General features: G+C 37.0%; 1 protein-coding gene across 1 annotated transcript; it reads left to right on the forward strand.

The window, feature by feature from the left end:
• The first annotated feature begins 3,362 nt into the window (after positions 1-3,362).
• Positions 3,363-14,013, forward strand: LOC121526598 (thyroid peroxidase-like). Its single transcript, XM_041813241.1, has 11 exons — positions 3,363-3,375; positions 4,565-4,649; positions 4,763-4,923; positions 5,185-5,314; positions 5,792-5,921; positions 8,643-9,128; positions 10,213-10,471; positions 10,633-10,803; positions 11,060-11,297; positions 13,532-13,740; positions 13,832-14,013. Exons 1-11 carry the CDS (start codon positions 3,363-3,365, stop codon positions 14,011-14,013), a joined length of 2,064 nt encoding a protein of 687 aa, XP_041669175.1.
• Positions 14,014-14,229: the final 216 nt, after the last annotated feature.

The following is a 14,229-nucleotide window of genomic DNA, read 5'->3' on the forward strand; positions in this document are numbered from 1 at the left end:
TTAAAGTGCTGATCTGAGTCCTTATCGATACTATTATCGATACTTTCTATAGTTTGGTGGAAAGACAAAATAAGGGCAAATATTTAAACTACAAGTGGTCTTAGCTGAGTAGTATGTGAGTTAAAAAGCTGTGATTCAGTCTGTCACATCTATTGTATATCCCACAAATACAAATATTCACACTGTATTTATTGAAGCTTCTCATCGAAGACTACATTTTCCCATTTTTATGTGACATTTGAACATATCATAACATATAGAATACAGTGGTCTAATTTACTGAGGTTACCTGAACGCATCATATTTTCCAATTTTGCCAATTCCACCGCGGATTTCTAGACTGGGTTAATATTGTTAACAAACAGGACTGTCTCAAAGTTTCAGAGCACTTTTCAGCATTTAAGAGAGTGGTATGACCATGGCTTGATCCCATGTTGTTGTTAGCGTCTTTGCTAACATTAGCAAACATGTACTTTGCCTGAAGGTGGAACTGAGGACTGGTAGATAGTTCATCACTGCAGCATGTACCCACAATTTTGGTTTCATCTTAACTAACATTCCCCAGCTTTTTAAAAAGAAAATTGCCATTAAGAAGACCTCATATTTTGACTGTAAAAAATCATGATTTTGAATTTTATCTCATTCTTTTATACTTTTAAAATTCAAGGTTTCAGTATTCTATCTCATATTTTGCCTTTTAAAAACATTGTTTTAAATTTAAATGTCATGTTTTCACCTTTTAAACTCATAAGTTTGACTTTTATCTCAGATTTTGAGTTTTTGACTTATCATGTTCACCTCTTAATTGCAACATCATTAACCATCAGTGCCGTGTTTTTTACACCCATAATTCATTTCTGGTGAAAATAAGGTTGGCATTTTATGGTTAAATTTTGACCCTGTTAGGCCCTCAGGTTAGACTCAAGTTCAGAATCCGGCCCCTGCTGTGATTGAGTTTGACACCCCTGCTTTGAGGCAATCACTGCCATCTGTAACTCTCAGTGAGCTTTCTGCAGATGAAGGTCATGGCAGCTGATACAATGCAAAATGACAACAGGACTTGAACATTTTGTCCTTTTCATAGACTAATCCCTCTGATACACATAGATTTTTATGTCTCTGCTGGTCACATTGACCTCCAGACTGGCAGATATTTTGTCATTGAAAGTTTTGTATGTTTGGGGACAGTGTTATCAGCTAACCAACATGAATAGACTGGATACTCAGGCATGCGTGACTTTGTCTAACCTATCCCCTTCCTAGCCTTCTTACAACTTGAAGCACTTTACACTACACCATGTTTATACATTTTAAACAACATTTACTGACAGATAGCAGAGGCTGCTATAATCTTAAAATGCTTTTCATTGCTGTTCTCGCTCCACAGAGGTTAATCTCACACACAGGAGAAAGGCCGTAACACTTTCATTCACAATGTCATACTGATGGTCACTACAGGATAAAACCCCCAACCTACAGGTTGATAGAGAACTATGCTACCAGTAAGCCAAAATGTTCCCAGTTTGAGACAATGGCTTTGTTATTTAATCAAAGCAAGATATTTCACTGTACTGTTGAAGTGTTACCTTGGGTTTCTCATAGTCTTTCACTGAGTTTCCAGGATCTTCCAAACATCTCGACAAAACAAATCTTTATCCAGTCAACCAAGGATAAGAGTCCCTGAGATCCTCTATGTGAGCTGGGCCAGCTATCCTACGAAACTGACCTCCTCCTTTACCTCAGCATATAAGGACAGCTCACACAGCTCACACAGCTCACACAGCACTTGATGTTTGTCTGATTCGAGCTACTGGGATATTTTGTCACTTGTTTTCTAAAATGTTTACAAAAATATTTTATTATTTAAACGAACCCTTTCTTCTTGTGCTTCTCTGCATTGTGATTCCAAGTTTGTCTACTGATGAAGCCAGACATTTTAACTGTAAGTAATTCTTGATTTATGCTTTTTCAGCTAGAAATACAGATGTTCAGTATTCCATGGCTTGAATGAATTACAATTTTTATACATACTAGTACAATTGCATTCACAGTACATGCATGTTATTCACAGCTAATGCTTCAGTTTTCATCCTGATACTGTTTTGCTGTGAGGAAAGGAGATTTACTTAGAACTGTGACAATTTGATTTTGAAATGAAAATAATCACATTCAGGAGAAGACTCTGGCTCCTCTATATTGTAACTTGTGCCTCAACAACAGGAAGTACATAATAAACTTTAAAGTCTAGCATTGCATGTCAGTTTTGATTCATCTTTGTCAGAATCAGATTTATTGGCCAAGTATGCTTACACAACATGGAATTTGACCCTCAATGTACAGGAAATAAACATTAAAAACAAAATAACTGAATAAAGTATTTAAAAAAAAAAAAAAAGATTCGATATATACAAGCTCCTGACAGGTATTTTTCTAGTTTGTGTGCATCAATAGTTTGGTTGCAAGATGTGCAAAGGGTGCAAAAATGCTGAATATACAAAATTTAAAGTATATAATATGCAAGGATGTGGGCATAAGTACATGAGGTAGATAAGATCATTTAAGATAGTTTACAGATTTCTTACAATGTTTGAGTTACTGTAAATCAGGGGTGTCAAACTCAAGGCCTGGAGGCAAAATCCAGCCGTGGAACAGTTAAATCCGGCCCGTAAGATGATCTCATATTTCTGTTCTAACTGGCCCATCAGTATGAGGTCTGCAGATTTACTCAAGTATAAAAATGTAAACTTATCCTTGATGATTTAAGACATCCTTGTTAAGTCATAAAATCTGAAAAAGCAAGGAGTAAAAATATTTAGATAAGAAGTCAGGAATGTGGGAAAAGAATTTGTGTTTTAATTTCACATTTTCAATTTTGCATCTCACAATTAGGACTCAAACTTAGGATTTTGACTTTTTATTTCGTACTTTGAGCATTTCAACTCATAATTTTGACTTCTTATATATTTTGAGCTTTAAGATTCGTAATTCATATTTTGACCTTTTTGACCAATTACTTTGTATTTTATCTCATATTTTCAACTCCAAACTTTGACTTCATAATCCCATAGTTTGACCTTTTACACTCACAACTTAAAATGTTGAAGCATATTTTCATTTTTAATTTCATGATGACAAATTTTATTTTTTGGCAAAGACGCTAACAACAACACGAGCCATGGTACCGCTCTCTTCAGCAGCTTCAGGACAGTTTTCTTCTTCAGCTGCTCAGATAAATGCTGGAAAGTGCTCCGAAACTTTGAGACAGTCCTGTTTGTTAACAATATTAATCCAGTCTAGAAATCCGCGGTGGAATTGGCAAAATTGAAATTGACTAGCAAACTTTACGAGCTGAAGAGGAAAATATGACGCGTTCAGGTAACCTCAGTAAATTAGATGATTGTATTCTATGTTATGATGTGTTCAAATGTCACATTAAAATGGTAAATGTTGTTTTTGATGAGAAACTTCAATAAATACAGTTGTGAATGGAGGTGTCAAAAGTATTCACACTCGTTACTCAGGTAGAAGTATAGATACTAGGGTTAAAAAGACTTCTGTTTCATGTGACTGCCTTCTTTGGCTGTAGTCGACACTACAGATGTTTGTTAGCCCTGAAGAAGACCAGTTTGGTCGAAACATGTTGGTAATGAGCCTATTTTTAAATGTAAGGAGTAGAAAGTACAGATAATTGCATGAAAATGTAAGGAGTAGAAGTAAAAATTCGGCTGAAAAATAATTACTCCAGTTAAGTATAGATACCCAAAATTTCTACTTAAGTAAGGTAACGAAGTATTTGTACTTTGTTACTTGACACCTCTGGATGTGAATGTGTTTGTATTTGAGGGATATACAATAAATGTGACAGACTGAATCACAGCTTTTTAACTCAAGCACTACTCAGCTAAGACCACTTGTAGTTTTAAATTATTTTGTCTTTCCACTCAAGTATAGAAAGTAATGATAGTGGTATCAATAAGGACTCAGATCAGCACTTTAATGTGCTGTGCATAGAATTAAAAGAATAAAAATAAAACATTTGACAATAACATCCTTTAAAAATCTAAAAACATAAAAATTTACTTAAACTAAAAAAAAACCTTGTGATTAATCATGATTCATCGAAGCGTAGTGATGTGATTAACTTGATTAATTTTTTAAATCAAGTAAAGCACTATTAAATACATATATTTCATGCTATATTACCAAAAAACAAGATGAGATTTCATCTAAGGTGTCAGAAATGAATGATAACAGTTGGCTTGATCACTGTCAATGCACTGCAGTGCATTTTAAAAATCATTTCCTCATTTTATCACATTTTTCTAGCTTTTAGTTTTGTTTCTTTAAATTCATTTTTACTGTTACCTCCAGTGAATATGAAGTCAATCAAAGAGGGAATAGTAAATCTGTCTTTAAAATAATTCTCTATCAAATTATCAGGTCCCAAACATTGTGAACTTTCATTGTTTATGTAATATGGATGGCACTAGAGATAGATTGAGATTGTAAAAATGGTAAACCTGATTTGTATGATTTATGTCGTGGTTTTGTATGTAATTTTCAGACACCACTGCTGGAGAGCTACTTTTCTCTTCATACCAAGAAAGCCTTCAAATTGTTGATGCAGCCTTGGCCCCTTCTGGACTACGGTAAAAATGACTGATGAGTTGACAAATGACAAATTTCTTCCTTAAAATCAGTTCTGTATGTCTAGTAGAATACAAGGAATAATTAAAAAATTGTCATTTGTGCCTTTACCCAGACAAAGCCCTCCCACATCTTCAGAAAATGAGTTTAGAACCCTCCGGAAAACTGATGCTGAGACTCTGGAATTTTCTCGATCTGCAGAGATTTTTCAAACCACTCTTCAAGTCCTAAAGGACAAAGCACGAAAAAGACATAAAAGGGATGTCATGGCTCAAGGTAGAAGTGCTTTTTTCCTCTTAAATGCAAAAAATAACATTTTGAAAAAACTTGAATAGGCAAGAAGGCACAAGCAGTATTGACTCAGAAAAACATTTCAGATCAGTCACGCCACTTTTATTATCATTGTAAAAATCTTCAACACCACTGGATGATTTAAATGGATTGCATAGCTTCAGCTTTAATTTGCTTTTCATGGGAGGCAAGATTAAAATCCACTTATTTTTTTTCTTTAATCATGTTTATTTGTCACCATGCTAGCATTGCTCTCGTGGGATGACCTGGAGCTGATTGCAGAGCTGTCGAAATGTCCACCTGCAACACATCCAACCATCTGTCAGCACAGTCATCTCAACAAATACCGCTCCATAACTGGCCTCTGCAACAACAGGTAGCCCACAAAAATCCTACATCTTAAAACTAAACAAGACTAGGTTAAAACCAATATGGCTGACCGCAGCTATCGCAGATGCCAGTTGAAAAGCCCGGGGTGTAATTGTGCTGTCTCTTATGTCTGTGAGTGGAGAATTGAAGGATCCCAAAAGTTTAAAACATAAAGCTCTGTCAGCAGGAAACAGCAAACCTGACATGCCAGATTGGCTCATATCCGTTGCATGATTATATATGTGACATTCATGTGGGAAATCTCCCATAGCAAGAAAAATGTTTATTATTATTATTGATTTTATATATAAATTTGCTGTATATTTTTATCAGCAGCAGAATGTGTCTGAAGATGTCTTTATGCCTTTAAAAATATCAGATTTTAAATTGTACAGGGAGATTTCAATCACCAAGTACATGTTACATTTAAATTTATCTTTTTTGCACTGACTTACCTTGAACACACTTTGATTCTTTGCACCAGGCAAAATCCTCTGTGGGGAGCAGCCAACATTCCTTTGGTTAGATGGCTTCCTGCTCAATATGAGGATGGAGAGAGAGAACCCAAGGGGTGGAATAGGGAACGACTTCATAATGGATTCCAACTTCCCACGGTAATTATCAAAATGCTTGTCCAATGTGCACAAAAATAGTGCTGGAAATAACAGTATTAATAGCTCCGATTGGCCCGTAAAGATGTGACAGAACGTTCATCCAATCACCCTCTGAGGTTTTATTCAAAGGCTCTGCCCTTTCCAAAACACTGTCTATGGGAGGTTTTCGGCATGTCAGGTTAGTTACCTGTCCCATTTGCACAAAAGCAGGTGAAATTGATTCACAGTGTTGCTTCCTAACTGGACAGGTAGATACCCTGGAAGTTTGATTGACTTGGAGTTACACTGTGATGATTATGTGCTCCCTTTATTTTTTGAGTAGTGGATGACTGAAATATTTAAAGATAGACGTTTTGATCAGTGTTACTGAACCCTGCTCAACCAAAGAGCCAAACTGTTGAAATACAGTGGTGAAGTGGTAAAAGTGGCAAAAATAGTCAAAAAGCAGCAAACACTGGGATAAAAGTGGCAAAAATGGGTGGGAAGTGACCAAATAATAGGTAAAAAGTGGTGAAACATTGAGAAAAATGAGTGAAAAAGTGACTAAAATGGGCAAAAATCAGAAAACAGTGGGAAAAATGGGCAAAAAGTGGCCTTTAATTGCAAAAGGCAGCTTAAATGGGCAAGAAATGGCAAAAAGGGGCAAAAAAATGCGAAAAGCAGGATAAAAGTGTCAAAATGGGCTTAAAGCGTCAAAAACATGGGGAGAAACGTGGTAAAAAAGTGCGAAAAGTGGCAAAAAATGGGTGAAAAGTGGCAAAAAAATGAGTTATAAGTGGCAAAAATGGTCCAAAAGTGGCAAAAACATTGAGAAAATGAGTGAAAAGTGACTAAAATGGACAATAATCAGAATAAAGGTTGGAAAAATGGGCATAAAGCATGAAAGAGTGGCAAAATGGGAAATTAGGGGCATTTAATTGAAAAAGGCAGCTTAAATGGGCAAGAAATGGCAAAAAGGGGCAAAAAAATGCGAAAAGCAGGATAAAAGTGTCAAAATGGGCTTAAAGCGTCAAAAACATGGGGAGAAACGTGGTAAAAAAGTGCGAAAAGTGGCAAAAAATGGGTGAAAAGTGGCAAAAAAATGAGTTATAGGTGGCAAAAATGGTCCAAAAGTGGCAAAAACATTGAGAAAATGAGTGAAAAGTGACTAAAATGGACAATAATCAGAATAAAGGTTGGAAAAATGGGCATAAAGCATGAAAGAGTGGCAAAATGGGAAATTAGGGGCATTTAATTGCAAAAGGCAGCTTAAATGGGCGAAAAGTGACAAAAAAGGTGAAAATGGACAAAAACATTGAAAAAAAAAAGCAGGATAAAACTGTCAAAAATGGGCCAAAAGCAGTAAAAATGGAATTAAAGTAGTAAAAATTCTAAATAAGGGCAATGGAAATATGCAGACAAAAAATAGAGGTTGACAGTTAACCCCTTAATGCCTGTAGTATCATATTTGATACATACTTTTATGATACCTCTATCTAATTAATATGATCAATAAATTACTATAATAAAAATGTCTGCAGGTGGATTTTCAGTTACCAAAAACACCTAATCAATGAAATGAGATACTAAAAATAAAAATGTTAAATTCTATGGAAATTTGGATTTTTTTTTAAATTTCAGTAGAAAGTTAAATTAACATTTCAGTTCCAAAAAAGAGAATTTTCTGGCTATTATTTGTGTTTTCAGGCTTTAAGGGGTTACGTTTGGCAATTAAAGCCTACTGTGTGAGTGTGGGAAACAAACTGATTAATGTTACTTGCAACTGATAATTTCTGAGGTAAAGTTTTCCTTTTAAGGTTTTCTGGGGGAATATTTCAAATTAAGACATGAAAGAGCCACAAACCATCACAAATGAGCCACATGTTGAGCATCACTGGTTTTGATTGTTCAGTGGTCTTGAAACTAACTGGTGGTTTGTTCTGATAAGTTCATAACAGTGAAACTATTTTTCTACATTTATGCTTAGATTCAAACTTAAACTCAGTTCTTTAGATTACCCCATGATGGCTAGACTTACCCACTGATTCATATCTTACCTCGAGCCACAGGAGTATGCTTTGGGAGGTCATATTTTCAGAAGGCTGTGTTATAGAGTCATGTTGATAACTTCATTTTATAGCAGAGATCTTGAAATAAATGTTTGTGTTTTCATTTTTCCTGACCTTGAGGATGGCGTAAAAAAAATTTGTCTCATCTTATCCCACTCCTCAAAATATTTTACCCCTTTGTCTCAACAGCCACGGGATGTCAGCACAAAAATACTGGGGAGCTCTTCGACACAGGACGATGATCTCTATTCTCATATGTTGGTGGAGTGGGGCCAGTACATTGACCATGATATAACTTTTACCCCGCAAAGCACTGGCAGTGCCGCCTTTGGGAATGGCAAGAACTGCATGAGTACGTGTGAAAATATGCACCCGTGCTTTCCCATAATTGAGGTAAACTATTATAAAACAGTCTTGGTGCATACTTCTGTTGTTTGCCTCACTTGTGTCCATAGAAAAAAATGTTTTCCAAATTCCCTGAAGACATAGTTTATTTACTCTGCATGGTTTAGCTGTTATGTGTTGAAATCAGCTGACTAATGGCAAAATCTGGCCACTCAGATTCTACCATGCAAACCCATAGTATGGGCCAGCCCAAGAAGCTTGTTATAGCTTGTAAATGAAAGCTTATAATTTTGTGTATTTATATTTGTACTTCATCTTTTGTCTACAGACAGCTGTGCCTGGTAAACAGGGCTGCATGCCTTTCATTCGCTCGGTTCCTGCCTGCTTTGTCAATTATGGGACTGACATCAGACAAGCTCTGCAACGACAACAGATGAATGCAATCACATCATTCATAGATGCTTCAGTTGTGTATGGTCACTCTCCAAAATTGGCGAGCTATCTCCGGGATCTCTCAGGATTTAATGGAAAACTTGCTGTCAGCAAACAATTCATGGATTCACACGGACGACCTTACCTTCCACATGTATCTACTCTGCCGTCGGCCTGCCGCCAGGGTCCGGATGGAGAGAGAGTGGAGTGTTTCAGTGCTGGAGACAGCCGGGTCAACGAGGGTCTGCCCCTGACCACTTTACATACTCTCTGGCTAAGAGAACACAATCGAATTGCAGAGGTGTTGAAACACATCAACGATCATTGGAGCCCAGAGACTATATACCAAGAAACCCGTAAGATAATTGGAGCTCTGCACCAGGTAGGTGCCAAGTAACTGAAACTGATTTGGTATGCCAATATTTAGCTTCAGTTTGAGCAGAATAGTTTAGGTATGTTAATTGTACACTACACATTGTACACGTAAGCAGTTTAAACTTTCTGTATACGAAACTAAGGGCCCTATCTAATCATCTAAAGTACATGCACATACAAAATCAAAGTGCCAAGCGTATTGGGGCATGTATGACTACCTTTTAGTTAAGTGGCACATAGTCCTAACCTTGCAAAGCAGATGGATATGGATATTTGTGTCTCTCACTGGTGAATCCATCTTGCAAAGCTCCCATCTGAACAGTTTAGGCCTGGTTAGAAAGTGACAGGGCCAACAAGCGTCGAAGGGCAGTACTTTTGGGCGCGGCGGAGTCGTGACATAAGCAAGCAGCGACAAGAGGCCGGAAGCGATTAGTGTGGATGCTGCTAAAGTACCTGTTGGTTTCTTCTCAAAGATGACAAAAGTCGTGTACTGACGTGTTTGCGTTATGTAGTTCTCTACGGAGTTTACTCCTCGGTTTGGGGCTACGACATCATGTGTTTTGTTGCACTGATTGGTCTGTAAAGATGTGACAGAGAGAACGCTCATCCAGTCACCCTCAGAGTTTTTTTTTAAAGGCTCTGCCCTTTCCCAAACACCGTCTATGGAAGGTTTACCAGATAGATGTGTGAAACAAATACATCTGGCGTGTCAGGTTACCTTGCAGCGGCTTGTCTTCCCATGATAGTCCCTCTGGCTCCTCCTTCTTACTGGGCTTCGGTTGCCTCACGTATTCACTTAGCAGATCATCACTGTAGGCCATGTTCCTGTTGAACTCCTGGAGACCTGCTGTCTCCTCCTGGATAGCTCACATATCAATGCATAAAGTATTGATATTGATTAGTATCAGCAATACTGACCCTGTATTTACTTGGTATCAGATTGATTCTAACTTGCAGCCAGCTTTTGTCTTGTCTAAAAAACCCTGGTTCATATATCATGTGTGATGTCTAGAGCTTTGCAATGATTAAATTTCTAATGTAAGATGTTTTTCTTTGTTTTTTTTAATCCTTCCTCTATCCTTGGCTCTCAGATCATAACCATGAGAGATTATATCCCAAAAATTATCGGCTTGTGGTCTTATGAACACTACATTGGACCCTATGGGGGATATGATCCAAACACTGACCCGTCAGCCTCCAATGTGTTTGGCACAGCTGCATTCAGGTTTGGCCATGCTACCGTCCCTCCAGTCATCAGGAGACTTAACAAGAACTTCCAGGAACATGAGCACTTCTCCAGCTTGCAACTGCACAACACTTTCTTCAGTCCATGGAGAATAATCAAAGAAGGTGAGTATAATCTAATCTAATTAAAATACATAAACTAATATTAGTCATACTTTTTGAACAAAGTTCTTTTTGATAAACAGGATCTTTTTAATTGCTGAATAAAGTAGTGTAATTTCAAATCTGAAAGAAAAAAAGCTGTATCTTGGAAATATTGTTTTAAGGTGGAATTGATCTGATCCTGAGGGGTACTATTGGAACTGCAGCACGAGCTGCAAATGCAGACATGCTGCTGACAGAAGAGCTAACAGAGCGGCTGGTAGTCCTAAACATTTCACAACATATGGACCTTGCAGCATTAAACCTGCAAAGAGGACGAGATCATGCTCTTCCAGGTAAGTCCTTCACCTCTCTTCTGAGTAACTGATGTGTCTGATTGCTTTTAGGGACATTTTGGGGTTTGAGATGAAATGTAAATTAGTTTAACTCCAACTGTTGCATTCTTTTTTATGATATTCTAATTTTTTGGAGTTGCATCCGTAAATGCTTAAATGCCAGGAAACTCCACATGCTTGCCTTTGCTGCATAGTCCAAGTGTCACTTAACACGTTAACAAAATGTGAATGTGCTTCCTATTGAATTATGTTTCAGGATACAATGATTGGCGAGCTTTCTGTGGTCTCACATCCATACACACACTTGATGATTTCAAGGAAGTTGTGAGAGATTTCAAAATGGCTGAGAAGATATGGAAAATATACAAACATCCTGATAATATTGATGTGTGGCTTGGAGGACTGGTGGAAAGTGTTTTGCCAGGGTCAAGAACTGGTCCCCTCTTTGCCTGCCTGATTGGGAAGCAGATGAGAGCACTACGTGATGGTGATAGGTACAGTTATATAAGAACTGCATATGTGCCATATGTGTATGCCACACCACGATGTGCAATAGCACAACTAGTGATACACTTAAGTGAAAATCAGGGTCGATACCTATGTTCAGCATAGCAATTTGGCCAATGCTGAGTTTGTTTCAGCAAAACTGTTTTTTTCAGCAACTGTTGTTACTTGTCTCATGTTTGTGATTGTTAACTTTTAAACTAGGCCAGGAACCAAAAGTGATTTTTGTTGTTGAACAACAGTGTAATCCTGGCCTCTATCCATTCAACTATAGACTACTTTTTACTTAGACTCATTTCATACAAAAAAAGATATTTTCAAAACAATTATCAGGATCAGCTTCATTGACCAAGTATGCTTGACCAACAAGGAGTTTGAATCTGGTTAGTCTTGCTCTCAGTATACAGGAATTAAACATTAAATTACTGCAACATATAACATAACATACTGCAAATTACTGCTCTTAATCGACTAAAAATTTAATCAAGTTGATAACATCACTACACTCTGATTAATCACAGCATTTTTCAAATAGTTTTTGTACTTTTTATATATTTTTAGATTTTTAAAATTTCTTAATGTCAGGTGTTTTATTTTCATTCTCTTAATATTATGTACAGCACTTTGAAAGCATTTTATAAAAAATATTATTTTTAAATCATGCCTATTAAATACTGCCATTTACTTGCATTTTTGTTTCAGATAAAAGAAGTAAAACTGTGTTTGAGTAAAGAAACATTTAAGAAACTATAGTTTTTAAACTTTTAATATCTCGGCTTACTTGTAATGGTTTGTAAATCAGAGTGTCTTAATTCACTGAGCAATAATATTTATAAACTGCAAATGAGCCCAGAAGACAAACACATCAGGTACAAAATACTTTCTGCTGTAAAGCGAATGATCAGGTGCGTTGTTACCCTGCAGTACCATGGTTGCTGACTGATGTCCAGTCGTCTCCCGTCAGTATAATAAATGTGGCTCGGGGCAGCTGCTCCACTTTAGTTGCCATACAGTTCATGGATTCTTGTGGCAATAGTTCTCCTTGTTGTTCTGTGGTATGGGTAGTCTGAGGCGAGATCATCTTTAAGCCCCTTGTCGTCAACAATGTCGATAGTCTGTAGTCTCTGACGACCCATAACTGATTGCATTAGTTAGCTTAGATGTTGATGTTTTGTGGATGAATCCAGGTCTGCAGGACTCCAGCAGTGAAGCTTGACGGCCATGGCTTGATCCGTGTTGTTGTTAGCGTCTTTGCTGACACTATAAAGATGTGCTTTGCTCGAAGGTGGACTCGTTGCTTCAGTGGAAAGACAGTTATCTCTGCAATATGTACACACAGCTTTTGGCTTTCTTAACTTTAATTTGCCAGTGTTTTGAAAATAAAGTTACTGTCAAGCAGACCTGGGTCTGTCTCAGGGACATCACTAGGATTGAAAGACAGGAGGGCCTTAGCCTCAAGGGTTTGCAGGTAATGCTTGGCATATAGTGTGTACCAGATTTTTTTTTATCCACACCTTAAAATGCTTCATGAATGGATTTATTAGTTGTAGAGCATTTATCGGGACCTATGATCCTATAAATCCTCTCTTTTCCTTAGAAGACTGTCTTTTCCTGAGCCTTGAGGAGGGCTTCCTTTTTTTCTAATAACAGCCTCAGTGAGTTTATGAGTTGGTATTTGAAAGTCTATATGTTGGGGTGAGTTCAAGGAGAAGATGTTGGAAGACATATCCATTAATGCATTTAGTAAAATATAAATATGGTATATAATATCTAAAAATATATAGTTTCATAAACCCTCTCTTTCAGGCTGTTCATGCTTTTCAAATAAAGCCTGCCACTGATATTTCTCTGTGTCTAAAGATAGTCTATACCAGTGGTACTCATTATTCTACCCAAGAGCCACATTGTCTTGAAATACTTTAGTGAGAGCCACAATCCAAAACCTGTGATGTTAGGTAGATCCATAAATGCCCCTTCACATAATAAATAATAAATAATTGGAGGCGGTTTGATTTTTGCTAGGATGTGTGACATGAATATTGTTGTGATGTATGTTGTTTTGTTTCTAATTATCAGGGTTTTTTGCCTCATTGTTGTACTTTCATGAAAAATCCAACTCATTTGTCATAATATTTGATAATGTATTTCAGAAGCAATTTCAAAAATTATTTTATTAGTTTATCTTTTTTTGTTTTCACTAAATGCAAAATCATTCTTTTTTCAGGTTTTGGTGGGAGGCTGAAGGAATATTCAGCCAACAACAGAAGGCGGAGCTTTTGAAAGGCTCGCTGTCTCGGATCATTTGTGACAATAGCAACATAAAGGAAGTCCTTGCTGATTCTTTCATGTTCAGGAAATACCCTTCTGATTACATTTCTTGTGAGCGTATACCATCAATGAACCTTGAAGCTTGGAGGGAAGAGAAGAGCCAAGGTATGCTGTCAGGTTATCTGTGATATTTAAGCGAATCCCTTTGAGTGTGGACTACTTATTAACTTAAACAGCCTTTCTTATTTTACAACAGAATTAAGACAGTGTGGCACACCATGGAAAATAAAGAATGGGGATTTTATTTTATCCTCTATGACGGGCAAACTGGTTGCTCTCTACTCCTGCTACCATGGTTTTAAGTTAAAAGGAGCCGCTGCTATTGTTTGTGAAGGAAATCGCTGGAGCGGTCATCCCCCGAAATGTACAGGTATATGAGCTGTTTTATCAACATGACAAAAATAACATCATATCATATCCTGGACTTTTATGGATCTTGTCCAAAAAAAGATAGCACAAAACCAGACGCTTTGAAAGCTATCATTTTTATATCATTGAAAAATAGACTGAACTTTGCTGTTAACCACATTTGAGTTCAAATGATGTGATGTGTTCACTGTGAAAAGTTCCAAAGGGAATGGTCAGGGCAGTCTT

The sequence above is a fragment of the Cheilinus undulatus genome, linkage group 18, assembly GCF_018320785.1.
Source record: "Cheilinus undulatus linkage group 18, ASM1832078v1, whole genome shotgun sequence".
NCBI lineage: Eukaryota > Metazoa > Chordata > Actinopteri > Labriformes > Labridae > Cheilinus > Cheilinus undulatus.

Bases quoted from the DNA above. Each gene is read 5' to 3' on its own strand.
- LOC121526598 (XM_041813241.1), top strand. The intron at 10,804-11,059 runs GTAAGTCCTTCA...ATTATGTTTCAG, and splicing joins ACGAGATCATGCTCTTCCAG to GATACAATGATTGGCGAGCT. The intron at 13,741-13,831 runs GTATGCTGTCAG...ATTTTACAACAG, and splicing joins GAGGGAAGAGAAGAGCCAAG to AATTAAGACAGTGTGGCACA.